Source organism: Gavia stellata, chromosome 5, assembly GCF_030936135.1.
Source record: "Gavia stellata isolate bGavSte3 chromosome 5, bGavSte3.hap2, whole genome shotgun sequence".
Lineage (NCBI taxonomy): Eukaryota > Metazoa > Chordata > Aves > Gaviiformes > Gaviidae > Gavia > Gavia stellata.
The window spans coordinates 58,787,437-58,806,222 of NC_082598.1; the positions used below are offsets into that span (position 1 = coordinate 58,787,437).

Genomic DNA, 18,786 nt, shown 5'->3' on the forward strand with positions numbered 1-18,786 from the left:
CCCTATGGCAATTTGCTTGTATGAAGACTCTGAGGACTCTATTTTTGATGTGAAGTGAATTAAACCCCCTAGCACGTTTACGTGCACAGGCATAAACATGAGTTAAATCTGCTATTAACAATGTCTTCCTTCAAATGTGTGCAACTCTTAAGTAACGAAGGTCAATGTGATAACCCAGTAATAGCGTTTTTCTCAAAAGATGTGTCTGGATATTAACAGTGATAGGATTATTTTAGTAGTAAAGATATAACTATTGCTGGAAGATTGATTTGATTTTTTTAACGGTGTTTAGAACTGCTGAAAAATAAGGATTAAGACTAAAGAAAAATAGAAGGCAAATACAGTAAAGGCTGGCAATTACTCACACCGGTTTCTAATCTTCATTCTTCTTGTCTTCCTGTTTGTTCATATCATGTCCTGTCCCTACACTGATTTGCACAACTTGTGCATAGAGACTATAACCACCTTTGTTTCTTAGTTTCCTCATCTGTAAAAAGTGAATCCTAACATTTGTCCAAACTTCCAGAGTAGTGATGTTTCTTAAATAACAGGTGCTATAAAAATGCAAGCAGATACTAATAAAGAGTTTAAAAATGGCAGTATAAAATTGGGCGGTCCTTCTGGAAACATGTTTTCCCCTATACATTAATAACCTGTGATAACTGTAGACTATGTCACAGTGAGGAAAAGCTGTGAGGCAGGGGCTGATTCTTCCTACTGGTTTAGTATAGTCCCTTGCCAGTGAGAGCTAATCCATTTTGGGGCCTTTAACAAATGATTAGTGTAAACATAATAAAGCTGGCTTTATGCTACATTGTTTTGTACATATAAATTCTGCAGTTTTGTGAAGACAAGGCAAAATGATGATGCTTCTTGGAATTTTTGTGCATAAGAAAGCCAAGCAAAGAATCTAAACCCAAACATTTTTAAAAAAAATATAGATGAATGAGGGATAACTTGCTATTTTGGAAGAACTGTTGTTAACCTTAGTCACATCTGATCCATGAATAACTTGACATATAAGTAGCTTCAGTGCATAACTGTTTTGAGTATTTGAGTATTTTGACTGTGCCTTAATTTAATGACAGCATAGTCTGACTGCTAGAACCAGCAGGAAGGTAGAAGGAAATGAGAACAATAATAGAAATGATATTTTTAAGTCAAGCGCTTAAGTGATGTGTTCAGCTGGAGTTTCTGGAGAAAGATTCCTCCCCAGAGGCGGAGGGCAATGTGTATCTGCCTCAAAGGCGTGCCTTTCCCCACATTTGCAGGAGTTCCTTGTAGATTTGAGAGGTTATTGCAGTTTCCTCCTCTGACTGCGTGGCCGAACAAAGCAGAGGGACAGACAATAGTGCTTCGTGGTTAAGCTGGGCTGACTCCTGCTTGACCTACATGAGAGAAATTCCTAGTATCTCATTGCTTCCTGAACAGAGTCATACAGTCTCTGATAGAAACATATTTATTAAAATAAGAAAAGAACGGTAACAAAACTTTAGTTGTAATATTGCTTCTGTTAAAGAGACAACGCTTTGTTGTCAAAAATTATTTCCATTCTTAACAGAACTGTGTTAAGAGAAGATGTATATGGGGCTTTCCTGAAATAGGTGAGCATGTAGTAAGGAAGTCCCTTGCTTTTTATTATTAGTTTTGGTTCTGAAAGCACTGTGGTAAGACTGAAAAATTCTGTATACAGGAGCAACCAAACAAGGAGTGTGTAGCAGTGATGTGATCTTGCAAATGTGGGGTTTAGTTTTGGTTTTTTTTTTTTTTTTTCAAAACGTGCCTCTCTTGCCTGCAGGCTATTATTTTGGTCTTCAGATGGTACAGTTTCAAGCATACACCGAGTGTCCCTCAGTGGAAGTGATGTGAGAAATGTTTTAAGAACCACAGAAAAAATAAAGGCCATCTCACTAGATTTGGTTGACACAAGGCTCTACTGGATCCAACATGATCATGGGAAAGAGATTTCCCATATTGGATCATGCGACTATGATGGCGGAGCTGTTCGTTTGCTCAAAAATTCTGTCCGGTGAGTTTTCCTGAGCTTGTCAGTAACAAAACACTCATTTCCTGGGGATGCAGTTAAGCTCTCTTCCTCATTCTCCCTTTTATTTTGTCAGTTCGTAGCACAGTAAGGAGTATGAAGCGTAGGGCAAATGGCCCGTAACTGTAAATCTAAAACTACTGATAGGAAAATGGGAAAAAAGTCACTGTTGTAAGGATAATACTGCCCCTCAGTCCTCTCCATCTTCCAAGCTTTTAGCAAATGATAATTACTTAATCCTTAGAAATCCTCTCTGAGTGTTTATTAGTGGCCTTTTTCTGCAGATAGAGAAGCCAAAACCAAAGAGATTAAATGATTTGTCCAAGGTCACAGTGGGTGAGCTCAGGTGTCTGAGCTGTGCTCAAGAGACTGAGCTAGATCAGGTCTTCCCTATCCTCCTCTAAGCCTGCTGCCCTCCTCAGCTGCCGGGTGGGGAGGCTCGGATAACGGATAACCCCCCGTGCTCGGGCTCTCCAGCAAGCATCGGCAGATGTAGCCAAAACCGTCCTACTCAACAGCCTTGTTCCCCTCTGCTCGTCGGTGCCGGAGCTACGCACAGCTGAGGGGCTGTTAGACCCATGTGCTTTTGGGTGCCTTTAATATTTGGCCTTTGCGCTTTGCAGTGGTACAGATGCTCCGTGGTGGGCATGTTTTGAGGGAGGTACTCAGGAAAAGGTTACCTTATGGCGCTGCAGTTTCCGTCAGTGTGGCTGGATCGGCATATGCGTGATAGGGATTGCCAACTGCAAAATGAGACAAATATATGGTTTCCCTGCCCTGCTGATTTAAATACGCAGCACACCATTTGCATACGAGGCACACAAAGCTGGTTTCTCCCTACATTGCCAGCTGTCACATTGGATTTTTCCTTACCCTTTTCCCCTTTCTCCCTCTAGTTGGCTGGTGTTCACTAGGGCATCAACACTTTCCCGTTGAGCCTGGATCATATGGATTCTCCTTTTTCCACCTGGAATATGGACTGGAAAGTGGAGGTCAAAAATCCCTCTTTCAGTATTTTCTCTGTTTCCCCTGTTATTTAAACCTGGGCCCTTTTGTGGTTCCTGTTGGCTGCTCTAACTGACCAGCGAACGGAAAGAAAATTCCTGCAATAGGAGAAGCAGCAAGATGGATTTTAGGAACACCCTACTCTTAGCCCTCCATCTCCACCCTGATTTCCTGGGACAGCCAGAAATGTTGGAGCAGGCACTGGATATTGGGAAAAGGGGGAACTTCTCTTGCCTACATCCTTCAACAAAGCAAGTGTCCGTTTTAGTTGCCGGGTTCACCAGAAGCTGGGTGATACCTAGGCTTTCTCTGTCAATTGAGTCAGACCTGAACAACAGCTCATATGACCTGTGAGAAATGCAGGTTATCCATTTTGCATCTATTTCTTGCAGATCTGCAGGATTCTGGGTGCTGGATTATTTGGGAATGTCTCTGGCACCTCATCTGATTCTCATATATACAAGATAATATAAGATCTATATAAGAATACAAGGAATACAAGTTATTTACAGTGAACTTGACCGAACTAGACGCTCAGAAAATGTATGAGTGAGTAAATATATAGGGATCACATAACATGCAGCTTTGTGTTATCTTCTCTTTGTTGTAGACATCAATTGCTTGGTATGTCTCTCTTTGCTGAGCATCTGTACTATTCAGAGTTGAAATCTGGTATGATATGGAGAGCCAACAAGTATACTGGAAAAGTTGTAGTCACAATTAGCCTGAAGCCATCATTTTTTCCACCAGTGGAGATAAAAGTGGTGCATCCCTTTAAGCAGCCAGGTGCAAGAACAGATTCTCAGGATTTTGGTAAGTAAACTGTAATGATACAGTTGTATGTGTGAGAATAATAATGTCATACACTCTGATTTTTCACAGTAATAATTTTCTTCAGCAAAATTCCAGGCCTCAGTGAAGTCAAGGAAAAAGTTTTCTTTAACTTCAGTGATCCACAGTTCCACTTGGTGTGCGTAACTCCAGCTGGAGCATCAGGCTGGAAGTATGCTGAGCATGAGCTGCTCATTTCATTAATCTGAATACACATGCAGATAAATGTGATTTTTCTCCTTCTCTTCCCTTTGTTTACACAAAGATGTGTTTCTACTTCCCTGCTAAATGCACAAAGCATACAGCTTTTTCATCCTCCATGTAGCTTATCTTCATCAAATGCCTTCTGGAAGTTTTATTCTAATGTGCATCTCAACACCTCTGATTATTATGGCACTGATTTTAAGTGTGCAGTATTTCCTACAAGTGATACTGTGGATGTCTCAGCTTTGCTGTGAAATGGCTGGATTAAGAGTCAGCCTGTTTTAGACAGACTTGAAGTTGCCATAATAACTATGAAATAAGAGCCTTGGCTCTCTTTAATTGCTCTCAATTGCAGCCTACAGCATGCGGTGCCATGTCACTGCCTGTCACGGTGGATCAGAAAATGAAGGCAGTTGACTGTGGATTGCTCACTCTCCTTGAGGATTCCTCCTGAGGCAGTAGGAAGTGGGGGGGCGTCCAGGGAAAATAATGTTGTCTTCTCTGATCTCTGGAAAGCGGACTTAGAGTATTTTTGCTTTAATGGAATAGCTTTTGTCACCAGATTTGCTTGGGTACGAACAACTGAGCAGACAACATAGGGGCATTTGTGTGTCGAGCAACGGTTGCAGAACTCCCAAGGGAAGATGGCCATGGGTTCCCAGAGGTATAGGTGGTATAAAGACATCAGGAAAAAGTAGTGTTTGTTCGTATGAGCAAAAACAAAACTGTAAATATCTCTCTTGAACTGTTTCTAAATATCTACTATAAAATAGGCGTTGTCTTTCTTCATGCCAACCAATAGCTTTATACGGTACCATGCTGTCTCCCCTTCCTGAAGCCTGGTCTGTGTGGGAAAATCAAAATCTTCACGGGAACTTTCCTCTTCAAATGCTTTGTTTGCAGTGCAAGGAGCTGTTGAGATGCAGAAGAGAAAGTGTTCCTGGAAATCAAGCTTATACTTGTAAACACAGGGAGCCTCCGTTCAGAGACAATACCTGTTCTGTGTTTCCTTCGAGGAGAACAGTCATCCTGGCAAATGGAAGTGCTTTTTTCAACTGACACGTTTGGTGCTCTCACACAGAGCAACTGGGGAAGGATACGTTTGTGGTGCAGACAGTGGCATGTCCACACATCTCAGGGTTGTTACAATGAGATTTGGAAGGTCTCGTGAGGCCTCCTTGGGTGTCTGTCACCATGTCTGCATATGCATGAAGATGGAGAGGAAGAAACAATGACCAAGAAGGGTGGTTCATGATAGTGGTTTCTTGAACCTCAAGGGCTATTGGTTGTGTTACATATGTCCTCTCAAGAGTGCGTAGCATAATTTCATTGACTGTGGGCACATAGCTTTTATTCTTCTCTCAGATTAACCCCACTTCTTCCACCAGAACATGCTGCTTTCCAGTGTTTCTCTTTCCACCTTTATTACCTTCCCCACCTTTATTAACAAATAAACTACCAGTGTTTTTAAATGCCTTGCAGTATGTACCCCTGTTGGATATATAAATATTTCCAACATTTAGTAAATTTTTTTATGACACTAAGTGTTGTCAGCAGTAGACCTTTTTTTTTTTTATTCTGAATACCTCCTTGTAAAAATGTCTGGGAAGTGATGGGGTAGAAAGAAGCTTAACAGGCTGAATCCAGATGAACCTTTTGGACTTTGCATGTACGTTGCCTGGCTTATCCCAGTGCAAGAACTGGGATGAAAGGAGGACTAATGAGCCTGGAGTACAAATGAGATTTATAGCTGATCTTACAACAGAGAAACCTGGAGATAAAAGCATACCTAGACTAATTGGATGCTCTGTACAAGCTAAGAAAGTGTATGTTGCAATGTAGTGTCAGCTGTGAATTATCAGGCCTTCTTTAAAGCAGATAGCAAGTTCCTCCAGATGAAAAGGCAACTGATGAGAAGTGCTCAACTGACATGATTTGATTTTTTTACTGTAATTTGGATTATTTACTTTACTACTCAAATTCCTCATGTCCCCTCTTCCCTTTCTCTTTCAAAAGACTTTCCTGGATTGGTCAGGGCCAGTAAGTACAGAGAAGAGCATTCATTGTTTGTTTTGGGGGTATTTTTGGTTTTTTTTTTTTTTTGTAATGGTTGTGGACTTGATGATCTTACAGGTCTTTTCCAACCTTAGTGATTCTGTGATTCTGTGATTCCACTACGGGTTTGCTATAACCCCACACAACTACTTTAGTACGGCAGTATCTGGAAGATGGCCTCTAATTTACCTCAGCTCCCTTCGACAGCTAATCCTAGATTTGTTGGCAGTATGTGTATTTATAAACGCCTGCTGGAATGTTCTTCACACTTTTATTAATGGCTCATAAAATATCTTAATTACCTTGACATCTCAAAGACTGCCTCTGGAATTTTTTTTAAAGTATTTTCTCTGACAGATTAATGATACTCAGTACACTCAGGATATTTTTTTGGAGGAATTATGTTGTGTTTCTGTCCAGTGTAAGACACCAGCACCAGGCTATTATCTGAGAACACCCATTTCCATATAAGAGAGGTGATGGGAGGGGGGAAAAAAACCCCCAAAACCAAACAAACTAGAAAGTATGTTTCATAGTGGTTGTTCTTCCAGAAAAGATTACCTTTAAAACCGTGTGATTCATAATTTAGTCACCATTCACTTTAGGTTTTTAAATGTGGTGGAGTTTTTTTTTACATATTTGGCAATATCGAGTTATAATAATTATTCAGTTAAAAAACAATATCTTCTTGAGATTGCCCAATGGCAAAATTATTGCTTCTGTTGTTTCTTCCATAATTCGTGTGTGTCTTAGGTCTCATTAGACCAATAACGGTAAAGCAAGGGGCAAAAAACCAGCACCAGTGATAAGCATAAAATGCAGCCTTGAATGTGGTCTTGTTTCTGTTTCGCATTGTTTTGTGATTGCATGTACTTGCACTTTTGTCATTCTAATGAGTTCTGTATTTGAAGATTAGACACTCCACTACTGTATGTTCCTGATTCCGTTGCAGTAGGGACAAAGATTAAGGGTCCAATTCAAAACTAGTTCTAAAACTATAGAAACACAGCTAAAACTATGTAAAATTCAAGTCTCTCCAAAGCTGACGTGCTTAATAACATAGATAATATCCATCTAGTCATCCATTCATAATTTTTCATTTAGTGATACAACTTCTATTAGAGAAGAATTGATCCTTTTGATGCAAATAAGTGCAATGTTGATGATTTCAGCCAAGCTGAAGTGTCTGCCTGGGAAATTATTTCAGCCTTTTTTAGGTGTGACCTGTCATTTCTCCAAATGGCCAGCATTTTCTCTGTTGTGGCTAGCAGAAGACTAAATGTCAAACTTAAACATTATGCTGCTTTCCATCTCTTGGAATTTAGAGGGTGAATTAGAAATAGCACAAGAAAATGGTTGACATACAAATTTCTTTGCCTGTATGAGCCCGTGATTTCTTATATGTTACACAGAGAGCACAGGGCAAAGGCAGCGTTGTGTGTGTGGCTACATACCCACGTTCAGTAGCAGCGGTTCAGCTATTCCTAGCTTGGGGAAGGGGCGAGCAACCCCAGAAGAAGATTAGGAAGATTAAACCAAAAATAATAGTTTGGGAGACAAAAATAAAACCACGAGTGTTGCATATCTGCGAAAGCGCCAGCCCTAAAAGATAGCTGAGCACAGACATGAGGCTCTGAAAATCCTTCCCATGAAAAAAGATCCTTGAATACCTGTTTGTCTTTTTCTGTGAGGCAGAAGAAGTAGGAAGGCTTCTGGGGATCTGTTGGGTACTTTTTTCTGCTTCCCTTGAGGAAACTTGGAGCACATCAGAAACATTCTGAATTTTAAATCTGAGTTCAAGATTTGTAACGCTCGTGTTTCTCATAGTCAGAAACCAGGATCCACACCAGGATCCACTCCAGTACAAAGATTCTCTAGACTGTGCTAATACTTTTTGTCCAAATGAAATGTATGGTCAGTATGATCCGTCCAGCTGTTTTTTTTGTTGAATGACGTGAGAGTTGAACACTGCTTTGTGCTAATGATTTCCAGTCTTCGTATGTGCTCTCTCCTTTTTTTCTCTCTCTCCTCTCTCTTTTTGCATGTGTGCTCGCTCTCTCTCTGTCACTCTCTTTTTAATGAGTGTTTTACAGAGCCTGGTAACATACAATAACGTGCAGGACTGGCGGCATATGAAGCCTGCTACATAGGGTTTTCCCTTTCATAGACCCTATAGGTATGCACCCAAACCAAACCATCCCCTACTTCACGCTCTCTCTGGATCGGCTTGTGCTGACACGGAGCGAGAAATGATCATTCGCACAGACCTACTCTTAGTCTTCTGAGTACTTTCATTTTTTATAGTGACTTTTTGGTCTGATTCTACCAATAGAAAATAATAGAAGTTATTTTCTATTTATAAGAAGTTCCTTGGGTTGAGCAAGTAGCTGCTGAGCAGACGACACATCGCTGAGCATCTTGGCTCAAAATAGTTTTTCCTTGAAGGTGGATGTGGTAAGAACTCCATTATATTTACGCTATATTTGTTCTTCCAGAAAAAGGAACCTGTGATTTGAACAAAGAAAAGTGCAGAAGAAGAATCTGCAGGCCAGACTCAAGGACTCATCGGTGTAAATGTTCTAGTGGCTTTATTTTAAGTCGAAATAAACAGTTTTGTGAAGGTAATACGTGAATCTCCTGTCAGCTTTATTCCATCAGATGAAAAAATTCTTCTGTTCTTTTACTTTACTCCTTTCCTGAGTATGAAAAAACATTCTGAGGTCTTAAAAATTCCAGTTGTGCCATTTCAGTTTTGTGTCTTTCCAGGTTCTGAAATAGTCTAAAAGGAGACCTATGAAAATGTCACAAATGCTATTCTTGGGAGAAATTTTGGCCTTAGCCTGAGTAGTTAAAGGAGCTTCAGATAAGTAGACATGCTTATGGGTGCTTATTTAATGTTTAAATAAAAATTAAAGCAGATATATCACAAAGGTGAAATATTGAAATGTCCTACAACAAGATGGCTGTCTTAAGTCCCACTTTCAAGAAAGACACAAATTCTTAACATGCTTCTGAATGTTTTAATCTGGATTGTTTTAATAAAAATCTAACATTCCCAGTAACAGTAGTTAACATATCACTTTTAGAAGCGTCTTTTTCACTACATGACCAGCTTTGAAAAGACATAAGGGCATCAAAATTCCTAGCTTACGGGATGGACAGACCTGCCCGGGCAGCAGCCATCCAGTTCTCAGCAAATTCACCAGGATTGCTTTCTGAACTTCAACTTCTAAACCACTTCTGTGTTTTGAGACTTTTATTTAAGTCATGTCGGAGCCAAACCTTTTAAAAGAATTTTTGTCTGAAGAAAGTGGCCAAAGTGAATTTTTTGGGTGCACACAGAATTTAACTGGCACTGGAATCTGTATGGGAAGGCTTGCTTTCGAAAGTCCTCCAGGCATCTATGCTGGACACGTGCAACCTGAGTAGGTTTTGCTGGAAGATTTTTAAAGCTTATTTGAATAAGGTCTGCAAACTTGCTTTGTTATCATTTATTAGGACCAACATATTTTTGTCAAATGAATGGGAAAAAGAGGTACTTGCTGAAGACCGTTAGTTGTTTCGTCAATCTAATTCCCTGACACTGGTTGATGACGTTATTCTGACGCAGCAAGCGCTTCTTTTGGCAGATATCAACGAATGTGGCTTCTGGAATCACGGCTGTACTTTGGGCTGTGTGAACATCCCTGGTTCCTATTACTGCACCTGCCCGAGAGGTTTTGTGCTGCTGCCTGATAGGAAAACATGTCATGGTAAGTAGCGGTAATACGTAAACACCTCCAGTGTGATACTGGAGCGAGTCCTCATTTGACACTGGAACCGCTGGAAGTTTTGTGTGTTGCATTGCTCGCTTCCAATCCCATATTATGTAAGTAGGATCAGCTTAAACGAAGCGAACCGAATTCAGATGTCATGTTTAAGGAAGTGTAAGTTACACGTGAGTAATCAAGTGTGAGCCTCTCCAGGAGCAAAAAAACCAGAGTCAGGTCTCTAGGGAGACCTCTTTGCTCAGATTAGGCTCTGTGGCACATGCCAGGTGGATAAGCAGTTATATCTTGTTTGTTGGTTGATGGTTGGACTTGATGATCTTACAGGTCTTTTCCAACCTCAGTGATTCTGTGATTCTGTGATCTTTTTAAATGTGGTCTCTGGATTTGGCTCACTCTGTCTAACCTGCGTAATAAATTTGCACAGTTTCTGAACGAGCAGCTTACAGCATCATCTTTTTTCTCTTCAGATCAGGGTTGATAGCATTGCTAATGTGCATGAAATGAATGGAATTAAATGCACGTGCAACTGTTTACAATGAATAAGACACACAGAAGTACTTGCAAAGTTGTTTATTCTGGGGTACTGCTGCGCTTGTGGATTTTTTTTTTCTTTTATCAATCAAATTGTGTATAAGAAGTATGCCTGAGAGAACTCACCTATTTTACATAGGTACTTAAACCGGGAAGCTCTGTGAAGCTGAATAAATGTGAATAAACTAAGTGCAGAGAACACAGAGAAGTGGAGGGAAAACCCAAAGATCTGTCTGTCAGTAAGCTTCAAGGGCCATATTTTAGTCATAGTAAGAGTCAGAGGTGAAGGTTTTTGTTCTCCCTTTATGCGGCATTGTGTATATTCAGCCTACAAATGAATTAAGCCTTTCTAAAGTAAGTCTAGAACGTAAAAGGTGAAACTCATCCAAGTTTTGAGGTCTTGGTATGTTCCCAGTCGCCTTTCTATTTCATAATGAAGTGAAATTTGGGCATAAGCAAAGGGTCCTTCTACCTTGTTTCCATGGAAATAAAACACTGGTATATGCCCCAAGTAGGAGTGCCAGCGCACACCCATGAGTTCAGTCTGTATCATGGCAGGATCAGGACCTAGGGTATGTTAAATATCACTACTAGAGAGTAACAGAGTCTAAGAGACTCTGGGACACTAGCAGTCAGTCTACCTGTTTCAGACCTCCAAGAGTCACTTCTCCCTCTCTGTTAAGAGGGAGCCAGGAGTGGGGTGCAGTGACCCAAACGTGGGGGTCCAGGATGTGTGTGACAGCTGCAGAAGGCAGCCAGATGCGACAGAAGACCTATGGGAGCCCTGCAGCCAGAGGCTATTGGGAGGTGGGATATGCTTTGGTGTGCGAAACAACACTTAGGTACTGTGCAACTCAGTCCTGCTCTGGATGACTTGAACTATATGCCTACATTTTGAGTGGCTCAAATTAGATAGAAAATAATGTTTTTCTAACACAGGCTAGGGATGCAGCATGGACAGTATAACTCCTTAACTACTGCAGCACAAGGCAGATATGTCACCATCTACGCAACTTGAAAGAGAGAGAGAGAGAGATGCAAGGTGAGAAGTCCACATACTGACCAGACATTTTGATGCTTTGCCCTCCAAGTCCTGTACGAAGCTCTTCATTTACAGCCACAAGCTCTAGTCAGAAAGAAACACAAGATCAGTTTCTTGACCCTTTTCACTGTGCTTAAGGGGTTAGAAGAATCCAGTCCAGAGCGCAGTTGCCCTGGAGAAGCAATATTTGCAGCAGCTATGCACCGTTTAAGCCAGTGTATGCAGCTGATTCAAAGAAGCAGCTGTGGGAAACTTGCGTTAGTTCCAGTCTTCCAGTATGGCACTAGAATTGGCATAAAGAGATGCAGCACTGCGATACGGAAGGTGGGAGGAGGTTATCCTGTGAAATTGCATTAAAGGAATACTCCATAAAATGTTGGCACTCCAACAATTGTAATGGAAAGTAAAGGAAAGCTATTGCCAGGTCCTCAGATGGTTTTGCCCCTACAGCTTCAAAAATTGCCGCTAAGGAACATAGCTTTGTTTCTGGAAGGTTCATCTCCTGTTTTCATTGATTCTAGCTCTGTTACCCTTGGAGCAGTGGGAAAGTAGTTTTTCCTCATTCTCTTTGTGTTTTATACTTATTCTTTCAGTACTACTTCCTTGTAGTTTTCAAAACCTGATCTATTTTTGACAAAATGTAAAAAAAATCCCAACTTTTCCTAATTATTTGTATTTTGATAACACATCTTCATACAATTTTGGAAAATTTAAAGCTGATCAGTATAATGGCTTCAGGACCCAGCAATTTTGGCTTTCTCCGTTGCTATAATTAGGAGAGGGTAGGAAAAAAAAAATTGGAAAAACCCCCAAAACAAACCAAAACAAACCCCAGAAGGACCACAGAAGTGTTGTACTCTCAACATCACACTTTTTTTTTTTTTCTTTCTTTCTTTTACTTTTTTTCTTTTTCTTTTGGTATTTAAGAAAGCCTCTTTTGGGGGGCTTAGTAAAAATTGTTATCATCATTTAAGCTTTTTCTTTCCCTCTTTAAATTACTGTAGAGCTAATTTCCTGTACAAGTAACGACACCGAATGTAGCCATGGTTGCCTTCAAACATCTAAAGGGCCTGTTTGCTTTTGTCCTGAAGGATCTGTACTCAAAGTGGATGGCAAAGCGTGCACGGGTAAGTAACATTTTTTTCTAGCTGTAGTGACTCTTTGTTCTTGGCACGGAGCGCCAGAAGTGAATGATGGCGTTTTACACTCATTTTGCACAGCTGTAAATGATTGTACAAGCTAGGAGGCAATGGAATGTCAGGCGCTTTGAGTGCTGAGATGAGCAATATTAATCTTCATTTTTTTAATGGATGTTTCTTAGCCGCAACATCCAATGTTTGCAGGCCAAATTCTTGTTGTCAGCACAGAGCAAGGCATCACCCAGATGTTTGTTGCAGGAGACATCTAAAGTTTATATTTGAGGGGCAATATAGGTACAAAACTAGGGCTTGGGTGAAATCTGAACGTGACTTTATTGACATCGTGCAACCCAGGTTCAGAGTCGCTCTAATTTCGTCTAATTACCCACAAATGGAATTTTTGCAATCAGAATATTTGAAGCAGCTACACTCACTAATCTGTCATTCCCCATTCCACCAAGCTTTCCAAATTCAGGGGACTGTAGCTTTTCAATAGTATCTTTTTGGTCTTAGAGGTCAAGATAGCTCCATTAATGCCAGGCTTACACCTTGAAAAATCCCCTTCCCCTTTCACATCCCTTACATACTGTGGACTGTACTCTACGTAGAGGCTGTCAGTGTTGCTGTTTTGCTAGGGACACTCCACTGGGTAAGCTCAGGTTGGCATTGAGGCTGTAATCATTGTACAGCCCCAAGAAGAAAGAAAAGTTTCTTTTTGTATGAAATCTTGGTTTGTTGTATTAGAAAGTATCAATTCACCATCCTAGCCTAATTAACTTCTGGGGAGAGACTGGTATTAATTTGCTGTTTCTTTGCATGGAGTGCAAAGTCTGATCAAATCTGTTACTCTGTTGTAAACGGGACGAGATTTGCATGGGAGAGAGAGTTCTCTGAAATAATGAACACATGGAAGCCCTCTTCATATATCCCACTCCCCCACCCCCCAATCTTGTGTTGTGAATTTTCAGGAAAAACTCTGGAAGGAGTTACTACTAATTTACTTTCACTTCACTAGACTTCTGCTTTCAGCAGGAGGCCTTTCAGCAAATCCATTGAGATGCTTTGCACTGTAGAAATCCTAAGCAGATTGAATCGTTCTCCTGCCTATACCTCTGATTTTGTTGTATTTCTTTTCTTAGAATGGCAAAGTTAAATTTTTCAAATGCTCTGTTTAAGGTTGCACATCTCCAGATAATGGTGGCTGTAGTCAGATATGCTCTTCTTTAAGCCCGTCCTCCTGGGAGTGTGCTTGTTTTCCTGGATATAAGCTTCAGCGAGACAGAAAGCACTGCACTGCTATAGGTCGGTATCTTGGTATGCCTGCATATTTCTGCCAATAAAAGCAAAAACATTTCAGAGTCCTTTAAAGTGGACTGCATAACTGGGATCCATTTTTGCACCGGTTTTAGGTTACTTTGTGAAACTTGGGAAGTATTAGTTGTTTGGAAAAAATAACCTATTTTGGAACTCTACCAGAACAAGCACCAGTATATGGTTCAGTCTCCCTCACAGAAGATGGAGTCTATTATGAACTTCTGCATTTCACTCCAGGCTCCTGTACTGCAGAGGTCTATCCACAGTATTCAGGTTTTTGTGCTTTCGTATAAATGTGAGTGTAGTTTCTGCCCAGTGTTACAGAATTGGGGTTGAGGTGCCTCTATTTGGAGAACAGGGCAGGGAACAAGATGAAGGACTTTCCCTACAAGGGTATTTGTCCCTCACTGACCCGAGGAAGCCCAGGTGTTTGGTGGGACATTTGGATTCCAGACCCTTCTGTTTTTTCTGAGATCAAGGACAGACCCTGGTAAGCAGCAAGGTATAAGCAGTTGCATGAGAGAGAGGAGGAGAGACAAGTTTGTGATTTGTTTCAGGAATAAGGGAAAAGCTTTATTTTTTAGAGGACAGCATTTTTCCTGCTTTGACTGTGAAAGGCTTCTCATGTGCAAAAGTCAAGTGTTCTGGCATTTATGGTCATGCTGTGAAATGCAGAGGGATGATTGTCTTGAGACTAAGTCACTCAGGGTGAAATGCAGCGGGGCTAGTGACTGCCTTTATCACAAATTTTGAGGCTGATCTTGGGCAAGGCACTGACGCTGAAAACCTATATTCATGTTTATCTTTGATTTCCGAGGCAAGCGGAACGTAGGACAAGGGCTTTCATTTCTTTGTGCTTCTGTTCCTCATCTTGTCTTCTACTCCTACTTACGTACAATGTTAGCTAGGTAGTGATGCAGGCTAGAGATCACTTTGAACCTAGTGGAATTAACATATGTGCAAATTTTTGTCAACAGGTCCTAAGCCATTTTTGTTATTTGCAAATGGCCAAGATATCCGCCAGATCAGTTTTGATGGAACGGATTATGCAAGTTTACTTGACTGGCAGATGGGAATAGTCTTAGCACTGGACTCTGACCCGGTGGAAAATAAGGTAAGGCATTAAAAATGAGAGGATTTTGAAGTGTTGCAAGGACAAATGGATTGGGCTTTCATGTGCCTTAACCTTTCTGGTGTCAGTGATCCCGATTACATGTTGTGCTGCTTGTTCTGTTGCCTGTCCGGGAGTACCACTGGTGCAGGATGCCAAAGACTAGTTGAAGAGTTTCATCCTTTACTTACTGATTGAATGTGCTTTGTACGTTGACATGGCTAATTCACAGAGAACTTGGATTTCTAAAGTCACTTCAGGCATGATTTCAATTTCAAAGAACTTTTGGGTGATAGATAGTTTTCTCCCTTAAGATTTCAGTACTGTTTTCTGGAAATATATCGTGGGTTTTTTACACTGGGTAGCTGTAAAAGCAAGAGTATCTTTTTTTTTTTCTGTACAGCTATATCCCACGATCCCTACTAAATGTAGGAGTCATCTTAACAAGAATTACTTCCCATGTCCTAACATTATCGAACAAAACCAGTGAACACTCACTGGGTTTATTGCTCTTACGAAATATATTCCTCGTATTACAAGATATTGCTGTTGGAAACAGGAGTCTTCTCCGCATAAAGAGCTGTTTGTCTGTGTGGTCGCATCCTGGTGCCCTACTCCTTGCCTGCAGAGTTGGGAAGAATAGGAGTTCAGCTGTGCTTTGCTAAACCTTCTGTGGCAGATAGTTGGGGTTTTTTCGCCCGTGGTGAGACTTATTTGCACTATAAAAGCGTTGCAAAAAGATGCTGGATGGTATAGTGGAAGCTGATGAGGAGCTCAGTTAAGTTGCTGGAAACATCTCAAGGCCTGGACACAGCTAAAGAAATGCGCATGTTACCAGATTTGTGTTAGAGGAGGATCGTTCCAGGCGCTGCTGGAACATGGCCGCTTGCTCCTGAAATAGGGAAGGAGCAGTTGTTTTGTGCTGTGCCAAATGTAAATCAGCTGCGCTGGCAACACCGGGTGTGCGCTCGTGTTGCACTTCTGCAGGGAGCTCTGCCCCACGGTGGGGTGGGCAGCGTGGAGGTGAGGTGCTGGGTGGATGGGGCCAGTCTTTTTTCAGTGGTACCCAGTGACAGCACGAGAGGTAACGGGCACAAACTTGGTCATAGGAAGTTCCACCTAAACATGAGGAGGAACTTCTTTCCTTTGAGGCTGGCAGAGCACTGGAACAGGCTGCCCAGAGAGGTTGTGGAGTCTCCTTCTCTGGAGATACTCAAAACTCACCTGGACGCATTCCTGTGCAACCTGCTCTGGGTGACCCTGCTCTGGCGGGGAGGTTGGACTAGATGATCTCCAGATCTTCCAACCCCCGTCATTCTGTGATTCTGTGAGGTGATGTGCCGCAGGGCCGGCCGGGCTGCAGCAGCCTGGTCCTGGTGGCACAGCACTGAGGTGCAAGGTCAACCAGCTCAGCATCGCTCCGTGCTCCCGTGGTAATTGAATTAGCTGGTTTAATGCTAGAGGCCTCCCTCTTGCTTTGCTTGGCCTCACAGTTAGCATCTAAACAAAGTTACTAGTTTTGTTGCTGCCGTTTGCAAAGAAAGCCTCAGCATTGCTTTGTGTTCAGCGTTCAAGGAACGTGTGGACGTGGCACTGCGGGACATGGTTTAGTGGGCATGGTGGGGTTGGGTTGATGGTTGGACTTGATCTTACAGGTCTTTTCCAACCTTAGTGATTCTGTGATTCTGTGTATAGTTCTGCCACACAGTGTTTGGCTCCCTCCAGATATCAAATACAAGACCAATTTTTTTTTTCCTCATCCTTGGAAAACACAAACCTAGATTCCCCACCAGCAGAGAACTTTTATTTTGACCCAAAACTGAGAAGTCTCTTCTGGCAATGCTAGAGCCTTACGGAATAGACACCTGGTAAAAAATTAAGATATGTGCAGGCTGAAAGAGGAAAAAAAAATAGAAGCAAATTATATAATTCCTTTTCCCTTCCCAGCTCCTTGACACACACACGCAGACACCACTACGCTCTTCTCCCCACTCCCCCTTTTTAAAATGAGCAGCCAGTGAAATGGTAACTTGCTGCTTTTTGCGTGCTCCTGCTTGTGCTTCCTCAGCCGTGCTTCATATGAGGTAGCTGCTCGCTGAAACAAAACCCCAGGATAGTCAGAGGGCTGTATATAGGGCAACCGGGATTTACAGCTAAGCACAAGCTGCCTGCAGAAGTCATCCTGGTTGAAGGATAAGTGCCTTTCTATTTGATCAGGGATCACAGGTTACCTGTGCAGCTTTTTGTGAATAAGCAGTTCAGGGAACTTTCAAGATGATGAAGTTATTTTAGAAGTGGAACTACTGGGCAAGGGAAAATGAGCAGAGAGTGAGATGGGGACTAATAACACCTCATCTGTTATTTCTTCGCAGATCTACTTTGCCCACACCGCCTTGAAATGGATAGAACGAGCTAATCTGGATGGCTCAAATCGTGAAAAAGTTATTCATGAAGCTATAGATATACCCGAAGGCCTTGCTGTGGACTGGATTAACCGTAAATTGTATTGGACAGACAGAGGGTACATGCTCCACAGTGCATTTATGTTGAAGCATGCCATAAGATATTTGGAATAAATGACTGGTGATACAGAAATAGCTGAGATATCACTCTAAATTCAGTAACGCTTCACATTCTGATTGGGTGGCTGTAATCTCAAGTATATACAGTTGGAAGGTTCTTTAAAACTGAAATGCTGGGAGATCACTTTAAGGCTGCTATTGTATTTTTATCTTTGTCTTTTCAAGAAGCAAGGGTTTGGACACAGTTGCAAGGAATCTAAACCATGTACTGCATGTATATGTATCTGTATGTGCACATGCACGCGTGAATATATATACACGTATACACTCATATTTATATGCATACACTGCATGTGTGTATATATAGGTATATCTTTATATGTATATAAAAATAATGAGTATTACTGCACTGAGTACATCTTGGACAGAAGTCAGCATTGCTGACAGCTAGAATCATGCCCCTTTAAGCTATTGGAGAATCTTTGTCAATTATCTCTGATAAAAGAGGAATGGCCACTGGCAAACAATATGACTTCACATTTCAGCTGATACCTAACCTTATAGGCAGAGAGAAACAAAATTGACCTTCTCGTCAAAAGGCAGTATCAGATCAAAACACATAATGAAGACTCCTTGAAAAGCGGTCATGATGTTCCAGTATGACCCATATTTTATTAGTCCGTAAAAAATGGGTTTGAACGTACAGATCACCCTCTTCTCCCTTTTAAATATGCTGCTAGTCCACTTCCTTGCTGTTGGGTACAGTCTGGTCTACATGATCGTGCTCCTGTATAAATACGCCAGTGTTTCTTGGGAAATGGGAAATTGTAGTGCTCGTCTCTGTAAGACAAGAGTCAAGAGTGAAGCTGTGAATTTGTATCTGCCACTTCCCTCCCACTCACTGCCTTTACCTCTTCATATTCCACATTTGCACGGATATATTTCTCCTTCTATCTTTGTGTGGCCTTTCTTTGCAGGTTGAGGTAGGCTGTAGGCTTGCTTTCAGGTAGAGGCTGATATTTGTTTGGCAAAGTGAAGTTTGCAGCAATAAGTACAGTTTTCTGGAAAAGAATCGGATTGGGAGACTGGCAATGTATATTCTGTCATAGATTTTAGGAGTGATCATAAGGACATTAACTTCATTCTTTCCTGTAAAATAGATATAATATGTAAATCGCTTGGCGATTTCTGGATGAAAAATGCTATGTACTATTTTAA

General features: G+C 41.3%; 1 protein-coding gene across 1 annotated transcript in view; it reads left to right on the top strand.

The window, feature by feature from the left end:
* EGF (epidermal growth factor) overlaps window positions 1-18,786 on the top strand; it is a 60,666-nt gene that overhangs the window by 15,736 nt on the left and 26,144 nt on the right. Inside the window, exons 5-12 of the mRNA XM_009808693.2 lie at window positions 1,799-2,029; window positions 3,660-3,862; window positions 8,635-8,760; window positions 9,769-9,891; window positions 12,487-12,609; window positions 13,798-13,923; window positions 14,913-15,049; window positions 17,419-17,567. Of these exons, the coding sequence (XP_009806995.2) occupies window positions 1,799-2,029; window positions 3,660-3,862; window positions 8,635-8,760; window positions 9,769-9,891; window positions 12,487-12,609; window positions 13,798-13,923; window positions 14,913-15,049; window positions 17,419-17,567 (1,218 nt within the window). The remainder of the gene's footprint in view (window positions 1-1,798; window positions 2,030-3,659; window positions 3,863-8,634; window positions 8,761-9,768; window positions 9,892-12,486; window positions 12,610-13,797; window positions 13,924-14,912; window positions 15,050-17,418; window positions 17,568-18,786) is intronic.